The 27,049-nt window shown below is 44.2% G+C and overlaps 1 protein-coding gene across 3 annotated transcripts in view; it reads left to right on the plus strand.

Moving 5' to 3' along the window:
• The window catches only part of SLC24A4 (solute carrier family 24 member 4), a 178,957-nt gene that overhangs the window by 140,775 nt on the left and 11,133 nt on the right, over positions 1–27,049 (plus strand). For all 3 annotated transcript variants that reach the window (XM_054666231.2, XM_054666233.2, XM_054666232.2), the window contains 2 exons: positions 19,655–19,821; positions 23,639–23,753. In XM_054666231.2, coding sequence (XP_054522206.2) covers positions 19,655–19,821; positions 23,639–23,753 — 282 coding nt within the window. The remainder of the gene's footprint in view (positions 1–19,654; positions 19,822–23,638; positions 23,754–27,049) is intronic.

A 27,049-nucleotide genomic window follows, 5' to 3' on the forward strand; every position in this document is an offset into this window, starting at 1 on the left:
CAGGGTGCTAAATAATTTGTGTGTGTGTTGAGTAAACTGTGTTGAATTGGGTTGAATTAAGGGCCTTTGGAATCTCACATGCTGTCTTCAGGGCTTGGATGGTACCACCCAGCCTTCTCTTCTGTTATTATAGCAAAACCCGGAACAGGCAATCGGAAGATTTCGGGAAGCTTTTAGAGCTTTTCTCCCCATCCACCCCCATCTTCTTCAGTTTTAAATAGCTCTTGAGAGGGCTCTACTGGTGGGGAGGAGAGAGGTCTTTGTGGTCCTTTTAAGCTCAGAAGGCGGCACTGCAGAAATGGAACTCTCTTAACACTCCGCCTTCCTGTCCTTTCCTCTTAGCGTCTCGGCACGTTGGTGACAGCAGTGCAGGAAATGGGGATGCTGTGGGCTCATTTACATGTGCAGTTCCATACACAGTTCTCGTCTGTTCCAGGCCCCCAGAGACACACAGCACTTTGTAGTGAAAATGATTTTGTTCTTACCTTGGTCTCGGAAGCCACCGGAGAAATTGCACATTCGGTTGACTGTCTCATAAGTCAAGGTCAGAATTTTAAAGGAGCTTCCTTTTCAGTCACTCTGTGTGCGCAGAGGTATCAGTTCTCAGACAAATTAGAACAAAACCTGGCTGAGCGTCCTTATTTTTTCATATAACAGGTCTGTTTCACTTATCATAATATTCATTCCTTTAAAGTGTACAATTCAGTGGCTTTTAATATAGTCACAAAATTTTGGAATCGTCATCAACATCAGTTTCTGAACATTTCCAACACCCCAAAAGGCACTCCTCACCCATAACTGCCCTTCCCACCTCCCCCGACTCCCTAGCAACCACTAACCGACTTCTTATGTCTTTGGACTTATTGATTCTGAATATTTCATATAAAGAGGATCATGCAATTTGTGGCCTTTTGTGACTGGCTTCCTTCACCTAACATGATGTTTTCAAGGTCCATCCATGCTGTACTATGTGTTGGTACTTTATTCCTTTTTATGGCTGAATATTCCATTGGATGGATCATGAATGCCACATTTTATCCATTCATCAGTTGATAGGCATTTGAGTGGTTTCTACTTTTAGGCTATGAGTGGGTTTTTTAAAAGACCAAATAGAGCATCGTAGAAAAGAAAACTCAGTGTTTTTTATCGAAATGAAAGCAATATTCTTTTAAGTTTTCTGTGGTTAGCAGTAAACAGTCTCTGAATACTAGAGGGATCTTGGGAATTTTTAGAGTGGCCTTCTTATATTCCAAAGTGGGAAACTGAGAACCAGAGAGGACCAGCGGCTTGCCCAAGGGACAGTCTTGACCAGACAGAACCAGGCATCCAGGCCACCTGCCCTGGAAATCCACTCCGTGCCACCCCTCCGGCCAGGCCAATATAGTACATGCTGGGAGTGGGGAGATAAAGACCTGCCCGGGACCACGTGTCAGGGTCCTGAACAAGAATGCCAGCAACGAAAGCCCACCCAACAGATCTTCGCATGCCAGCAACAAGAAGCCCACACAAGCCTCCTTATGCTAAAAGAGGGATTTTTAAAAATAAGTTTACAGGGGTGTGCTGATGCTATAGCAAAACCCAGCATCCCCCAGCCCTGCTGGACAGTAGCAGGAAGGTGGTCGGTCCAGCCTCACCGCAATTCTGCTTTTCAAATCAGAGACCTAATTTGAATCCAGAACTTTAACTTCTGGGAGATGTCACCGTTAGCTTTCCAGCCTATGCAGATACACTGGAAGGAGGCTGGAATATGGGGGCTGCCAAGGATGTCACGCTTCATACGTCCCCTACACGGGCGTTGTAGTGAAGCTGAAGAAAAGCAGTGAAGCCATCTTAACGGTGTCTTCACATGGACCAGACCCAAGGGCTGCCAAGAAACCTGTGCAGCTTTTAGAGCATCCTGGGGGAGGCGAAGGAGGGCAAGGCCCCAGCCAACAACTACACAGCAGAGTGTCCTCCAGCAAGCACCTGCTCTGGCCCCAGCACCGTGCCTGACATCTTCTATTCAGTACTTAGAGTGTCTATGGCAGCCCTGCTGGGTAGCTGGTATTTATGGTATCCCCATTTCCCAGATGAGAACAACGTGTTCCCTGATTCTGTTGGTGTCTCTCTGATGCAGCCTCGATTTAATGCTCCCCAAGGCCTCCAAATTCAAGGTGAGGCCTTCAGAGGCAGGGCAATATGCTTGGTGCTTTTTGCATTTCTTTCATCTGCCCAGGGGTCCTTGAAGTGGGTGGGCAGGGACAGTTATCACTGTCTCACGGGTGAGGACATGGAGGCCCAGAGAGATTAATGGCCCCCCTAGTGCCACACCATCAAGAGTAATGGGACAGGACAACTTTGTCAGAAGCCTTGAGATCCCTGCGGTGAGATGCAAAGCGGGCCTTAACTTCAGGTCATCTTTAGAATGAGGGAGCTGGTGCTTCAACCCTGACATCCTTCCAGCTCTGGGACCCATTTACATCCAGTTGCAGAGCAGCCACAGAGCTTCAGGGTGGGGGCTGTGGGAGTGTCTGCAGTGCTGGGCCAATGGTCCCTGGAATGGGGTTCCTGGGATCGGCACCAGCCGAGGGAGCTCTGGGCCCGGCTTCTCCCTTGACTGACAGAGCCTGGTCTGCAGCTCCGCTCCTTCCCTCCCCACGAGGGCAGCTGCTTCGGCGAGGAAGCATACACAGGGTTCCCGTGTCACTCGACTGTGCCTGTGTGAGAGGGAGACCAAGCCAAGGCTGCCTCCCCTAGGAAGGCCCCCTCCCGACCCCCGAGAGCTCTCCAGGCCTTTATGTGGTGCTGCCAGGGAGGCGTCTCTTCCTGGGCCTTTGGTCTCTCTGCACCACCCCCAGCCCAGACAACCTACACCTGTGTGTGGCACTCAGCTGGGCCTGCCTCTGACTTTGCTGATACCTGATGTTTTTCCTCACATCATCCCTTTCATTCTTCCTCTTCCCCACAAACCTCAGTGTGACAGCTCAGTTCAACAGCAGGTCTTGACCTCTTCTGCTTTCTATTGGGCTTCTCTTTGCCCCTTGAATGCCCTGAGGGTCATCAAAACCCGCCCTGCAGGAGGTAGGACAGTGTTGCTAAGAGGCCTTAGCATTGGACACCCATGGAATTGAGTCCTGAGTCTGCCACTTCTAGCTGTGTGACCTTGGACAAGTTACCTGACCTCTCTGAGCTTGTTCTAGTCTCTGTAAAACAACCCAACCCAGTGCTGACAATAGTAGCTACTCAGCAAGCGGAAGTTAACATGGTTAATATCAGCAGTAGCTGGAATTAGAGTGCTGACTCTGCACCAAGCACTGTTCTAAACACGTCATGTTTGTTGGCTCATTTTCAGTCTCACAGTAGCACAGTGGGGTGGAGATTCTTGTTATCCCCATTTTATAGATGAGAAAACTGAGATACAGAGAGGCTAAATGCTTTCCTAAGCATCCTAATGCTGGCATATGTCAGAGCTGGGATTTGAACCTGGATACCTAGCTTACTGTTTACCACAAAGCTGCAGTACCCCTTAGGCAATCAATTTAATAAGTCTAAATTTAATGGTACAAAAAAATAATAAAAATACCAAAAATTAGATTCTAAAGCTTATTCACCCCAGGGAAGAAGAGACTGGGAAAACTTCAGTGCTTCACATAAACATAGGAGGATTTTTCTGTTTAGATCGAATCTATGAGCTAAAAGTATGGGGCTCTAATCTGACAGTTGACACCTGCCCACTGGTAAGTAGCAGAGGGACTTCCATGGGCCCTGAAATAATAGGATTCAGAGGGCAGGCAAGCTGTACAGTACATAGGACCAGGATTTAGACTCTGAAGACCTGCATTTGAGACCTGGTACTATCTCCCATTGTCTATGATGCTTCAGTCAGTCACTGAATTTCACCAAACTTCAGTTTATTTACCTGTGAAACAGGAAAAATACTCCCCAATGCTCATATGAGGAACAAAGAGAGTATTTGTGAAAACAACCTCTGAGGTGTGAGGCACAACACAAATATTGGTCAATGGTGAGGTGGTCATTCATAATCCAGCCTTGACGGTACTCCAACATCCACCTGCATCTCTCTCCCTCCCCACAAAGGCCAGCACAGAGGCCACTGACTGAGGAAGCAGGGTCTGTTTGTGGCTCTGCCACTAATCTTATGTGAGATTTTGGGTAGTTCATTAACCTTCATGGGACTTGGTTTTCCTCTTTATAAAATGGAGTTCACCAAGTGGGATTTATTCCAAGAATGCAAGGTTGGTTCAACATACAAAGACCAATCAATGCGATATATACCACATTATTAGAGTAAAGGATAAAACCAGATGATCATCCCAATAGACACAGAAAAAGCACTTGACAAAATCCAACACATTTTCTTGATGAAAACACACTCACAAATTTAGGAATAGAAGGAAACTTCATCAACCTGACTAATGGCCTCAACAAAAACCCCAAAGCTAACATCATACTTAATGGTGAAAGACTAAAAGCTTTCCCCTAAGATCAAGAGCAAAACAAGAGTTAAAAGTGGGTCTTGGGAATTTTTAGACTAGTTTTCTTATATTCCAAGGTGGGAAGCTGAGGGACAGAGAGGGGAGGTGGCTTGCCCAAGGGACAGTGTCGACCAAACAGAACCATCCAGGCCACTTGCCCTAGAAATTCACTCCATGTTGCCCTCCAGCCAGGCCAGTGCAGCATGTGCTGGGAGGAAAAGTAGGAGGTAAAGGCCTGCCTAGGACCATGTATCAGGGTCCTGAACAGAATACCAGTGACAGAAGCCCACCCAACAGATCTTCATAGGCCAACACAGAAGCCCACACAAGCTTCCTTATGCTACAAGGGGGGCTTTTAAGAATAAGTTTACAGGGGTGTGCTGATGCTGCAGCAAAACTCAGCATCCCCCAGCCCTGCTGGACGTAGTGCCTCGCCACTTCTATTCCACATTATGCTGAGGGCTCTAGCCAGGGCAAATAGGCACCCAGATGAGAAAGGAAGCAGTAAAACTTTCTGAATTCATGGATGACATAATCTTGTGTGTAGAAAATCCTAGGAACCCACACAAAAATAACACTATTAGATTTAATAAACATGCAGGATACAAGATCAATATATACAATTCAGTTGTATTTTAACACCTTAGTCATTAACAATCTGAAAATGATATTAAACAATCCCATTTACAATAGGATTTAAAAGAATAAAATACTTAGGAGTAAATTTAGCAAAAGCAGTACAAGACTTGTATGCTGAATTACAAAACATTGTAGAAAGAAATTAAAGACAATCAAATAAATGGAAATATGTCCTGTGTTCAAGGGTTAGAAGACTTAACGTTTTAAAAATGATAATAGTCCTCAGAGTGATCAGATTTAATGCAATCCTTATCAAAACCCCAGCTGACTTTTTTGCAGAAACCGACAAGCTGATCCTAAAATTCATATGGAAATGCAGGGGACCCAGAATAGCCAAAACAGTCTTTAAAAAGAACAAAGTTGGAGAACTCAAACTTCTGCCTTCAAAACTTACTACAAAGATAGAGTAATCAAGATTGTCTGGCACTGGCATAAGGATAGACATATAGATTAATGAAATACAAATGGAAGTCCTGAAATGCACCTTTGCATTTCAGGCCAATTAGCTTTTGACAAGGGTAATGACAACTCACTAGGGGAAATAATACTCTTTTCAACAAATGGTGCTAGGACAACTGGATAACCACATTGAAAAGAAGTCTGATCCCTACTGCTCACCATATACAAAAGTTAACTCAATATGAAACAAAAACCTAAATATAATAGCTAAAAATATAAAACTCTTAGAGGAAAACATAGGTATACATATTTGTGACCTTGTGTTAGCCAACAGTTTCTAACCACAGAATGGGAGAAAACATTTGCAAATCATGTATCTCTGTGTGTGTGTGTGTGTGTGTGTGTGTGTGTCACTTAAAACTCAACAATAAAAGACAATCCAATTTGAAAATGGACAAAAGATTTGAACAGACATTTCTCCAAAGCAGATTATACAAATGGCTAATAAGGGTATGCAAAGATGCTCACATCATTAGTCATTAGAGAAATGCAAATCTAAATGAGATATCATGATGAGATGCCATTTCACACCCACTAGAATGGGTATAATCCAGAAAAGGTAGACAATAACAAGTACTGGTGAGGGGATGGGAAAATTGGAGCCCTCATACATTGCTGGTGGAAATGTAAATAGTAAACATAGGCCAGGCGTGGTGGCTCACACCTGTAATCCCAGCACTTTGGGAGACCGAGGTGGGCAGATCACGAGGTCAGGAGATTGAGACTATCCTGGCTAACATGGTGAAACCCTGTCTCAACTAAAAATACGAAAAAATTAGCCAGGCGTGGTGGTGGGCACCTGTAGTCCCAGCTACTCGGGAGGCTGAGGCAGGAGAATGGCGTGAACCCGGGAGGCAGAGCTCGCAGTGAGCCGAGATCGTGCCACTGCACTCCAGCCTGGGCACAGAGTGAGACTCCATCTCAAAAAAAAAAAAAGGTTAAACATAGAGTCACCATATGACCCAACAATTCCCCTCTTAGTTCTGTATTTAAGAGGGATGAAAATATATGTCCACACGCAAACTTATACACAAGAGTTCATAGCAGCATTATTCATAATTGCCAAAAAGTAGAACAATTCAAATATCCATAAAGTGAAGAATGGATAAACGAAATGTGGTATATCCATATAATAGAATATTATTCAGCCCTAAAAAGGAATGGCATACTGATAGATGCTACAATATGGATGAGCCTAGGAAATATATGCTCAGTGAAAGCCAGACACAAAAGCCCCCATGTTACAATTCCATTTATATGGAACGCCCAGAATAGTCAAATCTATAGAGACAGAAAATTAATTAGTGGTTACCAGAGGCTGGGGGAAATGAGGAATGGGAATGACTGCTAATGGCTAGGGGTTTCCACTGGGGCGATGAAAATCTTCTGGAATTATATAGTGGTCATAGTTACACAACTTTCAAATATGCTAAAACCTGCCTGCTTGCACATTCTAAATGGGTGAATTTTATGATATGTTAATTATATCTCAACTGCTTTTAACTGGAGTTATTCTAGAGTGGTGGTCCTCAAAGTGTGGTCCTGGGACTGTCAGCATCAGCAGCACCTGGGAACTTGTTAGAAACACAAATTCTTGCAACTCCCTTCTCCTCTAGTCCTGCCAAATCATTGTGAGTGTGGTGATCTAACAGGCTTTCCAGGGATTCCGACTTACACTCAAATTTGAGAACCATTGCTTCAGAATCTGTGCTCTCCAGGTCATATAAGTGCTCTGAGCTCCCAGGTCCATGCAAATCTACTCTACCTCATCCAGTGATGCATGCATCCCCGCAAACCACAGGTTAACCACTCCCTTAATTGGAATGTGGAATTCATTCACTGTCCACATTAATTTGCTTGAGGTTTTTCATCAGCAACTGCATCTGTTCTTAATTTTTTTCTCCAGTCTGATTAGCCATCTGTTTTGTTACAGTTCATTTTCAAGACTTTTTTTTCACATAATTAAATTGTAATTTTCTACTTCTAAAGAGAAATCTGAGAGCTTAGTGAAAGGAATGACGGCAGCCCTCCGTTCTCTTGTTGATGTTTGTGTGTCAATCGGAGTCCGTGATGAACATTTCACTCCAATATTGCACCCAACGAGATGGAAGTGGGGGGCCAGGAGGGGTTCCCAATAGTGTAGGGGAGAATGTCCATCAGTATAGGCATTGTCCCATTACCTCTGCAGCCCCCAAAACTCTATTATTTCACACATGAATTAGTCCAGACTCCTAATGTTAAAGAACCCCTATTCAGGCTGGTTTAAGCCAAAAAGTTCACATGGTGGCAGGTTCCCTGAGAAAGTCTGCCTTCTGGCAAGGCTGGACCCAGGGTTCAGAGGAAACGACAAGACACCATCCATCTCTCAGCATTGCTTTCCCCTGGGTTGGTTTTATCCCTGTGTTGGCTTTCCTCCACCTAAGCTTACATCCCTTTGGGTTAGCCCCATGCACAGATGGTGCCTCTGTCTCTTAAGGATTGCATTCAGCTGCATGTAACAGAAAACTCAAGTGACAGAGCCTTAAACTCAAGGATTTTATTTTTCTCATGTAACAAGAAGTCCTGAAAGTAGGGAATCCTGAAGCTCTAGCATCAGTATCCCATTATTGTTGTCCATACTCAGCTGGTGGCTTTTGTCCTCAAGGTTGCCCACTGGCCTCTGCAACTCCAGTGACTCCCTACTCCTAGCAGGGACAAGGAGGACAAAGGGCAAAAGGCTCATACTACGGAGTCTCCTTCTCCTTATCCAGAAGAGAATGACTTTCCTGGAAGCTCCACCAAATAGACTTTAATTTGCATGTTGTGGTCCAGACCTGTCCGTAGCCACCCCTACCTGCAAGGAAGCCTAGGAAATTAAGATTTTTAGCTGGGAACCTACTGTCTCAAGGAAAAGAGAGTTCTGTTAGTAAGGAGGAAAGGGCAATGGGTATTAGAGGCAGTGATTCTTGGCAGAATTCCCAAGGTTGACCCTTGTTATATTACACACCCAACCCAGGGCCTATGTAACCCCATAATACCAGGAGGTCTAGGAGTCCTGTGTTGGATTCCCAGTACCTAGAATAGTTCCTAGCATGGGGAATGAACACACTAAATATTATGGAATGCATGATTAGCCAAGCTTGACTCTCATACCCACCCAGACGTCAAGGAAAGGAGTCAGCCCCTGTCTAAACTACATGAATTTAATGTGGAATAGAGGGTTGGTTCCCTAAAGGAAAATTGGCATGCTGTTACCATTAAAGGGGAGTGGATGCTAGCCAGATGAGAACAATGAATGCCCTCTACAACCTAGAATTGCCCAAAATCTGGAGAGACCAATTCACATTAGCAAAAAGTGAAAGTCACTTTCTGAAGTTAACAGTGTGTATTAAGTCTATGTTCTTATTTTCTGTATTCTTGATGCTCTGGCATCTGAGGCCTCCCTGCCTGGGGAGAAACTGCCCTTCCCAGGGCCCTTCAGTTCTTATAGATAGCAAACAGCTGCCTGCTGGGAGCATGACTTTCATGTGCAAAGCAATCAATCCAAAGCCCTACTCTGAACTGCTTCCTCCATCTGGCTCTTATACTCCAGGAGGCAACATTCCTCTCTGCCTTAGTCATCCCAGGGCAAGGTACAGACAACCAGATTCAGCCCCAGAGCTCCCTGAAGTTATTCAGTTCTCTTTTTTAAAATTTTTCATTTCCATAAGTTTTGGGGGAACAGGTGGTATTTGGTTACATGAGAAAGTTCTTTAGTGGTGATTTGTGAGATTTTGGTGCACCCATCACCCAAGCAGTACATACTGAACCCAATTTGTCATCTTTTATCCCTCACCCCTTCCCACCCTTTTCCCCGAGTCCCCAAAGTCCACTGTATCATTCTTATGCCTTTGGATCCTCATAGCTTAGCTCCCACTTATAAGTGAGAACATACGATGTTTGGTTTTCCATTCCTGAGTTACTTCACTTAGAATAATAGTCCCCAATCCCATCCAGGTTGCTGCAAATGCCATTAATTCATTCCTTTTTATAGCTGAGTAGTATTCCATCATATATATGTGCACATATCTGTGAACATATATGTGCATATATATATACACCACAGTTTCTTTATCCACTCATTGATTGATGAGCATTTGGGCTGGTTCCACATTTTTGCAATTGCGAATTGTACTGCCATAAACATGTGTATGCAAGTAACTTTTTCACATAATGACTTCTTTTCCTCTGGGTAGATACCCAGGAGTGGGATTGCTGGATTAAATGGTAGATCTACCTTTAGTTCTTTAAGGAATCTCCACACTGTTTTCCATAGTGGTTGTCCTAGTTGACATTCCCACCAGCCTGTAGAAGTTACTCAGTTCTAAGGCTGCATACTCACCCTCCCTTGCCCCATGAAAGCCACAATAAAGGCTTTTGCCCACACTTGCCTCTCACTCCTTGTTCCTCCTCACCAGCACTGGTGCTTCCTCATGTGGCCCCATGCGGCACACCCTGCCTCCTGTTTCTAGTTTTTGTGAGTACAAAAACTTTTTTTCATGACCATCATTTATATACCTCTGTGTCTTACCACACCTGATTAAAACAAATTCTGGCTACATTTAAAAACACATTTGATGTGGGTTTGGCAAACAGTGTGCATTTGAGCATGAACTTAGGACTCAAGGACTTGAAAGCAGAACCTTCAGGATATTGCTAGGACTCAGAAATCTGTGTGTGAACAAGCCCCCCAGGTAATGTGGCTGTTCAGTTGGTTTTGAGAACAACTGGTTTAGTCTCAGTCTCTCATTTGGAGGATGAGAGGCCAAGGCCCAGCCTGGTGGGCAAGTCTGCTCAGGAGACCAAATCCTGGGGCAGGAGATTGCATGATGAGCTCAGAATTAAACCGAGGAGCGAGATACTCTTGGCTAGCATGGATTGAAAAGCTCCTCCCTGCTGTTTCTGTCTTCGTAACTCTATTGCTTAGGATTCTGTGGTTACAAGTATCAAAACTAGCTAGATCTTGGTTTCAGCAGGAAAGGGGACTTTATGAGAAAGATACAGAGGTGTTTCCTGGAGCCAGGGCAGAGGTGCGGATGAGTCTCAGGACAGCTGGAACCAGGAAACATGATCGGGCAGCCCCTATCTCCCCATGCTCGTCTCTGTCCCTGATTCATCTCCTGACCTTCAGACCTGCTGCTTCTGCCTCTCCTCTCCTGATTTCACAATTTTAGCCACATGCACGCCGAAATCGGTTCCAATTTCAGCATCCTCAGGGACAGGCTCTGATTGACTCAGTCTGATTAGAACTACCCTTGGGCTAGTCACAGGCAGGAGCACAAATGTGCCTGGGAGAAATGATCCCATCTCATCAGGGGAGCTGGGCTGGTTCTGCCAGAGGTGTCCTGGGATTCTTACTGAATCAGAACTCTTGTACCCAGGCAGCTCTGTAGGCAGCATCAAAACCTGGGACACTTTTCAAGGCTGTCCAAGCCTCTTTAGCTTGATCAAGTGCAACTGGGTTCTCTAACTTTTCCATTCCAGTAATGTTTCCTGGTGATCTGGTCTCTTGGCATAAGTTCAGGAAATATCTAACTTCATCAGCATAATATGTGGGGCTTCTTTGCTGCTAATGAGCTTTTAGATGGTGATGATCACATTCATTATGTGGGATTTTAAAAACATGTTATGTTCAGATTATCTTTTCCGGATTCTGAGCGGGCACTTGTAGCCTCCCATACATTTAATATGTGTTGAGTTCTGCCATGAGTCAGGGGCGGGGCTGGGAGCTCTGCTCTCTTCCACAGCCATGCAAGAATCCAGCAGGCCCCTGCCTGCGGGGGGCTTCCAGTCTAGCTTCAGAACTCATACAAGTGACTTTCTTCCAAGCCAGACATTGAGAGCTTTGGGCTGACAGCTCCATGCCACATTTGTTTTGTTGTTGTTGTTGTTTTCTTTTGAGATGGAGTCTTGCTTTATTGCCCAGGCTGGAGTGCAATGGTGTGATCTTTGCTCACTGCAACCTCCACATCCCGGGTTCAAGCGATTCTCCTGCCTCAGCCTCCCAAGTAGCTGGGTTTGTAGGCACCCACCACAATGCCCGGCTAATTTTTGTGTGTGTGTATATATATATATACACGTGTGTATATATATATACACGTGTGTATATATATACGTGTGTATATATATACACATGTATATATATACATGTATATATGTATATATACGTGTGTGTATATATATACATGTATATATGTATATATACGTGTGTATATATACACGTATATATGTATATATACGTGTGTATATATACACGTATATATGTATATATACGTGTGTATATATATGTGTGTATATATATAAACACGTATATATGTATATATATGTGTATATATGTATATATGTGTATATATGTATATATGTGTATATATGTATGTATACGTATATATATGTGTATATATGTATATATACGTATATATGTGTATATATGTGTGTGTGTATATACACATATATACATATATACATATATATACATATATACATATATGTGTATATATACATATATACACATATATATACACATATATATGTGTGTGTGTGTATATATATATATATATATTTTTTTTTTTTTAGTAGAGACAGGGTTTCACCATGTTGGCCAGGCTGGTCTCGAACTCCTGACCTCAAGTGATCCACCCACCTTGGCCTCCCAAAGCACTGGGATTACAGGCGTGAGCCACCGTGCCCGGCCTATATTTGAACCTGTGTCTTTATTGATATACGGTCCTGGTAGTAATGGTGAGATGTGCCATTTACTGAGACTCTTCTATTGACAAATAGTATCATGTTCCCAAGTCCCCAGTGTACTGTTGTCACCCCCATTTTACAGTAAGGAAATAAGGCTCATGAGGACTGCTCCCCCAGTGACCCACAGCTGACGAGCTAGTAAACTGGATTTGAACCAGGTCAGATGCCAGACCTTTAATGTTGCTTACCTTGTCTTTGACCTTTGGGCACTGCGCTTCAAAATGCAGAGCAATTAGGTAACAAGGCAGTAAACAAAATGCCCAATTATGCAGAGCAGGCTGTTAGAATAAGACCGTGTACCACCACCTGCTAATTGTATGGTCCACACTGGTGCAGAAGGCACCAGGAGCTGTTACCAGCTGTGTTTGCAACCCAGTCGGGAGAGGTAGAGATGGTGGATTCAAGTAGTAAGGCTATGGGTCAACTTGGGTAGAGTTTCAATAATTCATAAATTCTTCAAAACCAAAGCAGTTACAGAAGGGAGAGATCACCATGGGCTGGCGGGGTTAACGGCTTTTCAGAAGAGTCAGAACATTGGGGAGGCTGAAGAGAGGCCAGATAGATGGAAGGCTGGGAGTTGAGAGGGTTGCACAGCACTAGCAATGGTGTCATTTAAGAAATCATTGCCTAATCGAACAGAGACCAGCACGAGCACCATGGAAGGTTTCCACACCGTGACCATGACCTACAGGAATATTTTATACACATACCTGGAAATATAAAAAGGAAACCAGTTTCCTGGAATAATACTGAACTCTCACTATGTACAGGAACTCTATTTTCTACTTTTTTAAAAAAGAAAATGCTGGTTGCCCTTCACTAAATTGATTTCACCATCCTCTCCTGGATCTCATCCAACAGTTGAAAAACATAGCAATGGAACGGGTTGGTTGAAGCACTGTTTCTTAGGAAACAATGGTGGGCCGTGACACTGGCCACGTGGGTGGGGCCAGATGGGGGTGGATGTTGAAACCGGATGCAAAACCCATAGCAGGCAAGAAAAAGACAAACACCTCATGCAATTTGGTGTCTGGGAACATATGAAAATTATCCTTCTACTGTGGCGTTTGTATATACCCGCAAAGACGTTCCTGGGCATTTAAGCATCCAGGGTTACAATTCCCCAAAGCGAATTCTTCCTCTACATACGGAGTTTTCTGTCAATTCTAGAAATACGCTAGGCCTTCCTCAGCAACCTAGATGAGTTGGGATGTGGACTCACCAGAGAAGAACCTGGAATTTTGGACAAACCAATCAAGGCAGGAAAGCTTTTGGCCATTTGTACAGGGACTACAAGCTACAGAAAGGTGTATATAGAAAAAGATCTAGAAAGAGATGGATGGATTTGCTTATTTCAAGCTAACCATATTCTCTTGGCTAATTATTATAAGCAGCTGATTTTTTTTTTAGTAAAAATTCTTTTAATGATTTAGGAAGATTCTAGCACAAATATTACAGAGCAAACACAGCTAGTGCCAGTCTACTTTGCAATTTTTAAAATTGAGATGTAATTTATATGCCATAAAATTCGCCCTCATAAACTAATTCATGGTTTTTGCTATATTCACAGAGCTGCGCAGCCATCACCAATATATAATTCTAGAATATTTTTATTATCCCACTTTCATAGTCCCATGAGCATGACTGCCCATTCCTCTTCTCTTCCATACCCTGGCAACCACTAATCTACTTTCCGTCTCTATGAATTTCCTATTCTTGACATTTTATATAAATGGAATCTATCAATATATGGCCTTTTGTGTCTGACTTCTTTCACTTTTTGTAATGTTTACAAGATTTGTCCATGTGGTACCATGTATCAGTACTTCATTCCTTTTTATGGCTGAATAATATTCCTTTGTATTTATATGCCACATTTTGTTTATCCATTCATCACTTGGTTAATATTTGGGTTGTTTTCATTTTTTGCTATTATAAATAATGCTGCTGTGAACATTTGAGTAAAAGTTTTGGTATGGACATATATTTTTATTCTTTTTGGGTAAAACTAGGTGTAGAATTTCTGGGTCAAACTCTTTGAGAAACTGTCAGACTGTTTTCCAAAGCAGGTGTACCACTTTACATTCCTATCAGCAATGTATGACGGTTTCTATTTTCCCACACCCTCACCAATACTTGTTATTTATCTTTTTTATTCTAGTAATACTTGTGGCTGTGAAATTGCCTTGAATTACATTTTCCTAATGACCATTTTCTTTGGAGAACTGTCTATTCAAACACTTTGCCTTTTTTAAGAAAATTGGGTTTTTAAAATTGTTGAGTAGTAAGAGTTCTTTACATATTTTGGACAATAGACCCTTATCAGATATATTATTTGCAAAATGATTTTTTTCCATTCAATAGGTAGTATTTTCACGGTCTATCTTTTCCTTTTTTTGTTGTTGTTTTTGTTGTTGTTGTTTTGTTTTTCCAGACAAGACCTCACTCTGTTGCCCAGTGCAATGGCAATCATAGCTCACTGCAGCCTCTAACTCCTAGGCTAGAGCAATCCTCCCACCTCAACCTCCCAAGTAGTTGAGACTAAAAGGCCATCATGCCCAGCTAGTTTTTGTATTTTTTGTAGAGATGAGGTCTCACTATGTTGCCCAGGCTGGTCTTGAACTCCTGGCCTCAACCAGTCCTCCCACCTTGGCCTCCCAAAGTGCAGGATCGTAGGCATGAGCCACTGTGCCCAGCCTTTCTTTCCTTTTTTTCTTTTTTCTTTTCTCTCTTTTTTTTTTTTTTTTTTTTTGAGACAGAGCCTTGCTTTGTCTCCCAGGCTGGAGTGCAGTGGTGTGATCTTAGCTCACTGCAACCTCTGCCTTCTGGGTTCAAGTGATTCTCATTCCATTCCATTCCATTCCATCCCAGCCTCAGCCTCCCAAGTAGCTGGGATTACAGGCATGCACCACCACACCCGGCTAATTTTTGTATTTTTAGTAGAGACAGGGTTTCACCACGTTGGCCAGGCTGGTCTTGAACTCCCAACCTCAGGTGATCTGCCCATCTTGGCCTTCCAAAGTGCTGAGATTACAGGCATGAGCTGCTGTGCCCAGCCCCAGCCTCACTTTCTTAATAGTATTCTATGAATCACAAAAGTTTTTAACTGTGATAAAATATAATTTACTTATTCTTTTGTTGCTTGTGATTTTGGTGTCATTTAAGAAATCATTGCCCAATCCAAGGTCATAAAGAGTTGTGCTCATGTTATTTTATAGTTGTAGCTCTTATATTTAGGTCTTAATCATTTTTTAATTCAATTTTTGTGTATGGTATAAGACAGAGCACCAGTTTCATTCTTTTGCCTATGGGTATCCAGCTGTCTCTGCACCATTTGTTGAAAAGATTATTGTTTTCCTATTGAATTGTCTTGATACTCTTGTCAAATATCAAGATATTAAATGCCTGGGTTTATTTGTGGACTCAAAATTTTATTCCATTCTTATGCCAGTAAATGTCGAGTCCATAAATAAACCCTTAAATATCTGGGTTTATTTCTGGACTCATAATTTTATTCCATTCTTCCAGTAGCAGTCTCTCCTGATTACTGTAGCTTTGTCCTAAGTTTTAAAATCACAGTGTGTAAATTTCCCAGCTTTGTTTTTTTTTCCCAAGACTCTTTTGGCTATTTGGGGGTTCCTTATATTTTCATATGAATTTTAGGCTCAGCTTGTCAATTTCTGCTCAGCTACCTGGGATTTTGATAGGGATTGCATTGAATGTATACGTAAGTTTGGGGAATATTACCGTCTTAACCATTTTAAGCCTTCCGATTCATAAACAGGATTTCTTCTCATTTATTTTAGGTCTTCTTTAATTTCTTCCAATGATGTTTGGTAGTTTTCAGCATACAAATTCTCTACTACTTTTGTTGCATAAATGTTAGGTTTTTAAATTTTTTGATGGCATTGTACATGGAATTGTTTTCTTAATTTTATTTTTGGATTGTTAATGTAGAAAAACACAACTGAATTTTGTAAATTTATTACATATCTTACAAATTGGCTGAACTTGTTTATTAGTTCTAATAGGTTTTTATGGATTCCTTAGAGTTTTCTATATACAAGATCATGTCATCTACAAATAGGGATAGTTTTACTTCTTCCTTTCCAATCTGAATCACTTTTATTTATTTTTCTTGCCTAATTTTCTTGGCTATAATCTCTAGTTCAGTGTTGAAGGAGTAAGAGCAGACATCTTCATCTTGTTTCTGATTTTGCAGTGAGGTGGGGAGGGGAGGGTTGCAATAGCTTTCAATCTTAATCGTTAAGTACAAGTGCTAGCTGTGGGTTTTCCATAGATGCCCTTTATCCAGTTGAGAAGGTTCCCTCAGTTCCTAGTTTGTCGAGTGTTTCCATCAAGAAAGAGTGTTGAATTTTGTCAAATGTCTTTTCTGTGGCAGTTTAGAGGATTGTGTAGTTTTATCCTTTATTCTATTAATGTAATGTTTTACACTGATTGAATTGTATATGTTAAATCAAGCTTTCATTCCTGGGATAAATCCCACTTGGTGGTGGTGTATAATCCTATCTATATGTTACTGGATTCCAGTTTGCTAGAATTTTGTTAAGGATTTTTGCATCAATATTCAGAAGGGATATTGGTCTGTAGTTTTCTTTACTCTTGATGTCTTTGTCTGCGTTTGGTATCGAAGTAATACTGGCTTCATAGAATAAATTGGGAAGTGCTCCCTACTGTTCTATTTTTTGAAAGAGTTTGAGAAGGAGTCATGTTAATTCTTCTTTAAACATTTGGTAGAAGTCACCATGAAGCCATCTGGTCCTGGTTTTACTTTAAGGGAAAATTTTAAATTGCTGTTTCAATCTTGTTTTAAATCTATTCAGATTTTCTGTTCCTTTCTGAGTCAGTTTTGGTAGTTTGTACCTTTGCAGAATTTTGTCTGTTAGGATTCTTCGTAGTATTCCCTAATAGTTTGTTTTATTTTTGTAATGTTCATAGTGATGTCCCTGTTTTATTCCTGATTTTAGTAATTTGAATCTTCTCTCTTTTTTTCTTGGTCAGTCTAGCTAAAGGTTTGTCAATTTTATTGATCTTTTCAAAGAGGCAACTTTCAATTTCTTTGATTCTTTGTATTTTTTTTATTTTCTATTTCATTTATTTTCACTCTAACCTTGATTCTTTTCCTTCCTTCTGCTTTCTTTGGACTTCATTTTCTTTTCTTCTTTTATCTTTCTTAAGGAGAAAGGTTTGGACATTGATTTGAGTTCTTTCCCTTTTTTAATATAGGTATTTTACAGCTATGCATTCCTAAGTACTGTTTTCACTATATCCCATAAGCTTTAGTATGTTACATTTTTTTGATTCATCTCAAAGTATTTTCTAATTTTTTTGTGCTTTCTTCTTTGACCCTTTATTTAGGAGTATGTTATTTCATTTCCCATGTATTGGTGAATTTTCCAGTTTTCCTTCTGTTATTGGTTTCTAATTCTGTTCCATTGTGGTTGGAGAACAGGAGATTATCTGCTGTTCTAGGGTTTGTGGTTGTTACTCTTTATTATTGCTGCTTGTTTAATGACTTTTCTAAACTAATTCTGTAAAATTCATATTCTTTGTTGTGTGTGGCCACTGAAGTCTCTGCTAGGTTAGCCTAGAGGTCAGCTAATGATTAGACAGAGAATTCCCTAGGTTCCTGGATCCAATCGTTCTCCCAGTCTTTGCCAAGGGACTCTGTATGTGTTTTGGGGCATGCCTCCAACACTCAGGCGGGTAGTTCACAACTCTATAGTAGCCTTTCCTTCTTATTGGCACAGAGCCTCAAAGTTAGGCAGAGATGAAAGCTTACAGCAGTCTCGAGTCTTTCCTGAGCATGTGAAGAACCCTGGGCACAGCCCTGTGCATGCTCATGGTCTGTTAGATTCCCAGAGATATCTAGGAGCTTTTCAAAGCCCACTGTGGATGTCTCATTCCCCAGCTTTTCCTTTTATACTTTTTGGTTAACCTATTGTTTGTCCCAGCTGTCATCTGCCACTTCCAGCAACATGATTTAATAATTGCCTCTAATTGTTTTTGACAAACACCTCCAAGTAAAAAGCTATTCACACTGGGTAAGCTCAGATTCTGGTAAAATAAAGACAGCCTTGAAAGTGGAGTCTTCTAAGAAACCACCAGACAGGTCAAATAATAACAATTCTGTGGGAATGAACTTGGGAGGTCCTCCAACCTTGTTCTGCCCCCTCTTGTGGCTGCTAGCCTGCTGTTTTTCAATGTGGTTGTATGCTGCTGGATTTCAAGACTACTCCAGACCTGGCAAGAAGGAATAAAAAATAGGGAAAGTTAAAACTCCACAGAGTTCACTGTTCTTACTAAGGTCCAACTGATTTTTTTAAATAGACATTCCCTGGATTGCTGCAAACCTTAGGTTAATTCTGGAGCTCTGAAAATGTTGATTCTGACAATTTTTTGCTGTTGTTCTCAATGCTTCTACAAAAAATAAAAATTGCAGAAGTCCTTCCTCCACCATTTCATTGATGAGCAGGCCAGTTTTTAACCTGCTTGTGCACACCTATATTCAGTGGCTTATTAAGGAAACTATGCTTACACTCAATGGCTAATGAGGCCTCTTTTCCTCCATTGAATTGTTTCTGGATTCCCTTGGTAGGAGCCAGTGAGATCTGGACTGCAGCCAGGGCACACATTTAGTCTTGCACCAGTCTTGACCACATGACCTTGGGACAAAGGAGCTGAGATTTCCAAAGCACCTGCTGTGTGCCAGGCCCCGTGTGCTGGGTGTTTTATGTACACTCTGTCACATCATTCTTGCAACAACCAAGAAGGAGATAACTTTCTCATTTAACAGATGAGGAAACCAATAAGATGCAAAGCACTTAGCACCGTGCCTGCAGCACATGGCAAATGCTGGATGTGTTGATTATTGCTGCCCTGTTGTTGTTACATCTAAGCTATTATTGTCAGAGGAGGAAGTAGAGTTGGGATTCTCAAGGTCCTTTGACTTCCAGCCCAGGGCTGTCTGTCTCCAAAGCCCAACCATAACTCACATCCCCATTCCAGCTCCTCTGGGTGAGTCTGTTCCCCCTCGGCCTCACTTTCCTTATCCTGTCAAATGAAGGATTTGGAATGACTTAAGTTATTCAAGCAACAAACACTTACTGAATTGTCTTGCCACTTCCAGGGTGACATTATGGAGTTCTGTGATTCTGCAAGGTCAGTTGCCTAGAGTCACATCGGTGGCATTCTCTTATTTAGCTTGAAGACTAAATCGACAGGTAGACTGGCAGGTGTGTTACCCAGTGTCTTTCTCTCCCCCTCCTTTCTCACTCTGCCCCTTCACCCTGCAGAGGCCAGAGGGGACAAGGTCAAGTGGGTGTTCACCTGGCCCCTCATCTTCCTCCTGTGCGTCACCATTCCCAACTGCAGCAAGCCCCGCTGGGAGAAGTTCTTCATGGTCACCTTCATCACCGCCACGCTGTGGATCGCTGTGTTCTCCTACATCATGGTGTGGCTGGTGAGTGGGGGGAGCAGGGGGTGGACTGTGTGCACAGCCAGGGAGAGGTGGAGAGCTGGGTTCAAGGCTAACCACAGGTACTGCTGTGCCACCTTTGGGCGAGTCACTGGCCTCACTGACCACAGCGTATTTCTCAGTAGAAAAGGGTTTGAATGAGGTGCATGACTCTGTGTCAGGTACCCGGAATGCAGAGACACAGCACAGTGCCTGCCTTCGAGTGTGAGGGAAGGGGACCAACCTTTGCACAGGCAGCCTAAATCACACTGTTCTGGTGTTACAGGCAGAGCAATATGACAGGTGGATGATCACCAAGCCCCCTTGGTTTCCAGGGTCCTAAGGGAATGCGAAGGAAGGAGACTGGAGTCAAGGGAGATGAGGTTGAACACAAGGCAGCTTGTTCCTTGCTCCTGCCCAGGAATGCTCCTCCCCCCACCGATGTGCTGGTGCTGGTTTAAGCACTTCATATAAACTCTTTCTTATCCTCATAACAGCCCCATGGGATGGGTGCTGTTATCTCCATCTAACGAATGGGGGAAATCGAGGCATAGAGAAATTGAGTAATTTCCCCAAGGTTACACAGTTAGTGAGTGCTAGAGTTAGGATTAGGACCCAGGTATTGATCTCCTAAGCCCATGATCTCAACTACTACCATAAGCTGCCTCTCAGTTTGCTACTGGACTTTTCAGATTTCGTTGGATGGGAGTTTTGCAGGCAGAGAGGCATTGGTGTAGCTCCTCATAAGCTCCTATGGCCATACAGGACAAGTCCCCATATAAACCTTTCATCAGCTGGGCTGGGCTGGGTCAGGCCACACAGGAGCCTCCTTCCCCACTCTCTGTATACCACCTAATGGGGTCCCTTCTTCTCCTCCTCATTCCCAGGAGCAAAGAGAGGGGAAGCAGTTCCAGCATGGCTGCAGTTCTGTTGATTGTGAAACTCACTCTCAGCCCCTTACACCCTAGTGGTTAACATCGAGTCCCTTTATTCTCCTCCTAATGCCTGACACCAGCAGCAGAGAAGGCAAGCGATCTTGACATGAGAGACAGCAGGGCCAGTAAACGTTCCATGCTGGCCCAGGGGCCACCTTTCCCTTAACTCCAGAGAAACCGTGTCGTTTGGTGGGGAACAAAGGTTCCTGGATCACATGAGAACAGCGCTGAATCCTAGTCCTACCTCTTGCAAACCACGGAAGCTGGTGACTCCCTCTATGAAGTGGGCGTGATCATCACTCTCTTACAAGGCCATTGGGAGAATGAAAAGAGAGCCCAGCACATTCTAGGCACTTGGCCAATCCTGTCTCTTCCCTCCCCCCAACCCAATCACGCCTTCCCCCATCTCTCCCAGAGCATTACTGGAATTCTAAACAGTGTATGGGAGCCATTTTGCCTGTGCTTTCCTGAAATCCCACCCTTTGGCCGGCTCCCTCACCTCAGATGCTTCCTCAGGCTGATCAGAGACCTGCCGCAACCTCTGTGAGTGTCCTTACTCATGCAGCAGCCCTCCTGTCCCTGTAGCAGAGCCTCCCCAAGACACCAGCTGGTGGAAGTCGCTGCCCCCAGCCTGTTCCCTTTCTCCCTTTCTTCTGGTACCTGCTTAGAGCTCTGTATCCCAAAAGGAAGCTCAGGACGGACTCTGTGACTCCTGGTACTGGCTTAGAGCTCTGTATCCCAAAAAGAAGCTCAGGATGGACTCTGTGATTGTGTTTCAGTGAATGAAACAAGTCATGTAACTCAGGAGAGGCAGAACCACTCCAAGCCTCCAGGACCCCAGCATCTGCCCCAGCCCCAGGCACTCACACTTGGAACACCCTGGCCTTGGTTCAGCTGAATGGGGGACATGGGGACACTTGAACATTCAAGTCCCCCAGGACCTCATTCATGTCCCTCCTGACCACTCCCTTTCACACCCTACTCCCAGCCCAAAACAGTTTGGTTAGACTGTGTCAGAAGCATCCAGTCGTTAGCCGCTTATTGAAACCAACAGCCAATTAAGGGTGATTACCTGGTAACAGTCAGATGATCATGAGCGTTGCTGAATAATACACAGTTTGGCCGCTGAGTAGTGTGATTTCTTATAGTGCCCTTCTTGTGTTGAATTAGTGTTGTGTACATTATACCCAATTTCAACCTAATCTTACTTCATCTTGTTCAAGCATTGTGATTTGAGTTTGCAGCATGGCTGGTTGCTCATGACAGTAAATATTAGCCATTTTCACCATGAGATGCAGCAGTGCTGTTTCCATGCTTCCATGATGAAGATTAAAGTCCCCACAGCCCACTCCATATGGGGGATGGGGAAGAAGATTTGGAATTAGTTACTATCTAAACTCCCTAGAGACTGGGTGTGGTGGCTCACACCTGTAATCCCAGCACTTCGGGAGGCCAAGGCAGGAGGATCACTTGAGCCCAGGAGTTCAAGACCAGCCTGGGCAACATAGTGAGACCCTGTGTCTACAAAAAATTAAAAAAATTAGCCAGGCGTGGTGGCATGCACCTGTAGTTGCAGCTACTCAGGAGGCTGAAGTGGGAGGATTGCTTAAACCCGAGAGGTTGAGGCCACAGTGAGCCATGGTCAATCCACTGCACTCCAGCCTGGGCTATGGAGCAGAGCAAGATCCTGTCTCAGAAGAAAAAAAAAAAAAAAACTCCCTAGAAAAAGATGACAATCAGAGATAAAGAAAACCGTGCCTTAAGTGAATTGGATTTGCAATTTTTAATTTTTCTGAATAAAATTAAAGGCCAGTTCATCTTACATTTTAAAGAAAGGATCCAGCGATTTCTCTTACTGAAGTGTATTTCCAAAACAACATTACAAGTAAAAAAAAAAAAGTATTTCATGACATTTGAGTGGGTGAGAGAATCAGGAAAATCAAATTAATGAATATGTGAAATTCTTCTCTAGTTACAGAAAATAACCATATGATTAAATCAGTTCTGCTAATTTTCAGTGAGACAGGATACTCCAACCCCCACCACCTTGATGTATAAACCCCACCCTTGTTTCTTAAACCAGGGTCATGGGGTCACAGGAACCACTTTGCTGGGGCACTCTTACCTATGGGTTTGAACTTCAAATAGCCTCATTCTGGGGGAGTAGAATGGCCTTGACAGTAAAAGTCTATAAAGAAGGCAGTGTCCACGTTAGCCTTGATCTCTGCCTATGCAAGATGTGCCCACCTCAGCACCCTGCGCTTACTTTCACTATGTCCTGGTGAGGCTCCAGCAAGCAGTGAAGCCCCACCTGTCCATCCCCTGTACCTCCACCTTTTATTAATACATCTCTCACCCCCAAGGCTTTGGAAGAATGATTCTTGAATATCAGTGTCAAAAGGGAGAGGCCTTGGAAATGGATTGTCCATTTCCCCAGAACACTTGTGCAGTTGGGGAAACTGAGGACCAAAGAGAAGAAATGACTTCTGTAAAGTCACACAGACAGTCAGGGCAGAGCCAAGACCAGCCGCCAGGGTCCTGGACTTGAATCTGCTTCCCGGTCTGAAGCCTGAGTGTCGGAGGGCTCAGAGGGCCTGGGCATGGAGTCCAGGGTAAAGCAGGGTTCATGTGGCATCCCTGGTCCTGAGCACTCTGGATGGTATGTGCACACTCAAGACCTTCCTTCTTTCCATCCTTTGGCTTCTTAGCCTCATAGTTCAGTGGGGGTTTTTTTTGTTTTGTTTTGTTTTGTTTTGTTTTAAAAGAGGCAGCCCCAGTAATTCTAAAATAACTGTTTCCTACGCTTACAGTGTCTCTAATACTAGGAATATTTCTTTAGTCCACACACTGTTGGTTGAGAGTTCATGTCTCCACCCCACATTCTGCAGGTGACTATTATCGGATACACACTTGGGATCCCGGATGTCATCATGGGCATTACTTTCCTGGCAGCAGGGACAAGTGTTCCAGACTGCATGGCCAGCTTAATTGTGGCGAGACAAGGTATGGATTATGCCCCAGCCCTCATAGTCATGCAGTGCAGGCCACTGTGTCCTCGTCCCTGCCTGACTTACAGTTGACCAAGTTGTGGCTCTTATGACTGGCAGTTGTCAAGTCCTGCTATGGAGAAAAAATGCGACATCTAGAAAGCATCATTTATTAGATTCCATCCACAGAGAGAATGCTACCAAGATGAACTCCTCCAGAGCTCTATCTAGAAGCTTTTGCTAGTGTGGTTGTATAAAAACAAAAATGTTCTGAGGTCAGCAGTCAATGTGAGATTGAACAGAGGCCAAGCCCAGACTTTATACAGCAAATGAGCTAATAACAAGAAACATTCTGGTCCCAGAAAGGCAAAGCACTGGCATTCTATACATCCAACTCCCCCATTCTTCTTCTGACCTCTAGAACGTGTATAATGTTTTGGTTTGTTTGGTGGTTTTCGTTTTGGGCTTACTACATGGCATGGGCTGAGCAACACAAGGAGTGAGTGTATGAGCTTTGATGGTGGAACAAAAGAGCTGTAACAAGTGCTGGTTTTACTGACTTCTCCTTTTCTGCTAGCCAGGTAGCATCCCAGCATGGACATCCACAGATCTTCCTCACAGCACAGAGTTTGAAAGTATAGGGATGGGGATGGGTGAATAATGGCGTAAAATCTCACAGGAGACAGGAGAAGAGAACAGTGCCCAAAGAGAGAGGTTGGCTTTGGGAAGAGAGACAGGACGTGTTATTCCTCCAAGATAAAGGGTTGATTGGTTGGTTAGTGAGTTGCGCCTAAGAAACCACGAGATGAGGGGAAAGGAAGAGTGGGAGTACGTTTGCTGGTCGGCAGGGCCCTGACAGCGAATGGGGACAGTTAGGGACAGCAGCTGAGGGAGGAATGGAATTTAACTGAGTGACCTTTGATGTGAGCGTGTTAGTTTCCTAGGGGAGTCATAACAAAGTGCCACAATGGGGTGCCTTAAAATGACAGAAGTTCATTGTCTCACAGCTCTGGCAGCTAGAAGTCTGAAAGTCAGGTGTCAGCAGGGCCATGGTCGCTTGAAGGCTCTAGGGGAGGACCCTTCCTTGCCCCTTCCTAGCTTCCAGTGGTCACGCAATCCTTGGGTCTCCCTGGCGTGTAGCTGCATCACTCCAATCTCTGCCTCTGCCTTCACACCGCATTCCTCCCTTGGTATGTCTGTGTCGACTTCCTCCTCCTGCTCCTCCTCCTCCTCCTCTCCCTCCTCCTCCTTTTCCTCCTCCTCCCCTTCCTTCCTTCCTTCCATCCTTCTCCTCCTCCTCCTCCTTCTTCTTCCTCTTTTTTTTTTTTTTTTGTGATGGAGTCTCACTCTGTCACCCAGGCTGGAGTACAGTGGCGTGATCTCGGCTTACTGCAGCCTCTGCCCCCTGGGTTCAAGCGGTTCTCCTGCCTCACCCTTCCGCGTAGCCAGGACTAGAGGCACATGCCACCACACCCAGCTAATTTTTGTATTTTTAGTAGAGACAAGGTTTCACCATGTTGGCCAGGCTGGTCTCAAACTCCTGACCTCAAGTGATCCACCTGTCTCAGCCTCCCAAAGTGCTGGGATTACAGGCATGAGCCACTGCACCCCGCAGACTTCCTCCTTCCTATAAGGAGACCAGTCATCAGATTAGAACTCACCCTAATTTAGTATGACCTTACCTTAATTTGAGTACATCCTCAGAGACCCTATTTCCAAATAAAGTCACATTCACAGGTTCCAGATGGACATGAATGGGGGCAGGGTACTCAGCCCAGTACAGTGAGTACAAGGAAAGCTGGTGAGCACCGGGGCCCTGGCCGATGTTCAGCGACATGAACTTGGTGGGATTCAGTCATGCCGGCGCCGGCGGTGCACAGATGACAAGTTCATCCCTAGCCAGAGTCAGCTGGGTGGACACAGTGGAAGGTCAAGGGACAAGGAAATGTGCAGTTTAAACAACTGGCCCTGGAGTTCAGGCTAGGGAGGGGCGTTAGGATGCTGGAAGTTTAAGGGCTTGCAGGAGTGGGGAGTGTCCCAGTAAGATCAACAAAGGGTCTCTGTTAGGACCAAGGGACAGATGGGGCTCTGAAGCAGCACATCATCTCAGAGTGGCTACAGTGAAATGTGGAAGTACAGAAACTGAGGAAGGGTGAGGCCAGGGGCGGGGGTTGCGTAATTGTCCTCAGGGTAACATTGATATGATTGACAGGGACTCCAACAAACATGGTTAAAAATAGCTTCCTGGCTGGGTGCGGTGGCTCATGCCTGTAATCCCAGCACTTTGGGAGGTCGAGGTGGGCGGATCACCTGAGGTCAGGAGTTTGAGACCAGCCTGGCCAACATGGTGAAACCCCGTCTCTACTAAAAATAAAAAAAATTAGCCAGGCATGGTGGTGCACACCTGTAATCCCAGCTACTTGGGAGGCTGAGGCAGGAGAATTGCTTGAACCCAGGAGGCAGATGTTGCAGTGAACCACTGCACTCCAGCCTAGGCGACAGACGGAGACTTCGTCTCAAAAAGAAAAAAAAAATAGCTTCCTGATGACAAAAGATCCAGGAACCCCTGTTCAGAGCCTGCTGTACAAACCAGGAGGCTGTGCAGCACGTGCTCTAACCAGAGGCACCATATCCTGGCCTCCCCCAGGCCCGCAGCACATAGCATGGTCCTATCCCCGAGCATCGGCTTGACCTGGGAGCTGATGAGAAATGCAGACTCCCAAGCCGTGCCCCAGACCCACTGAATCAGAATCTGCATTTTCACAAGACCCCCAGGTGATTCCTGTTCTCACTAAAATTTGAGTCGCACTGCCCTAGAAGTCCTCAAAGGCTCACACAGCTGCCGGCAGCCCCGTTTGTGCAGAGCGGGAAGTCCACCAAACCTGAGACCCGCTCATCCCCTCCTCTGCAAACTCAGGCACCTTCCTACCCTCCTGACCTGCTGGAGTGCCTGCCTCTTCACCAGGTGCAACTAACTGGGCCACAACAGTTGCTGTGTGTTCCTGCATCTTACCGGACACTGACAGACCAGAAGTCCAGGTTCCCAGAGACGCCACTCCTATCAGGACTAAGCTAAGAGATTTTGAAGTCACTCAGAAAAGTGCCTGGGGCAGGCTGGGAGGAGGAGTGTAAGGGGTCAACAGATGACAGCAACAAGCAGGGGAGGAGGAGGTGACCTAGCTATGCAACATGGGCGGGCTGGCAGTCGAACAGAGATGGGCCACCTGTGTGGGTGCCGATCTGAGTTGCCTGCCGTATGTGCCAGCTACCAAAGCAATGTTGTGGTTCTAGGCATGTGCGTTTCAGGTTTGT

Source organism: Pan troglodytes, chromosome 15 (assembly GCF_028858775.2).
Source record: "Pan troglodytes isolate AG18354 chromosome 15, NHGRI_mPanTro3-v2.0_pri, whole genome shotgun sequence".
NCBI classification, from domain to species: Eukaryota; Metazoa; Chordata; class Mammalia; order Primates; family Hominidae; genus Pan; species Pan troglodytes.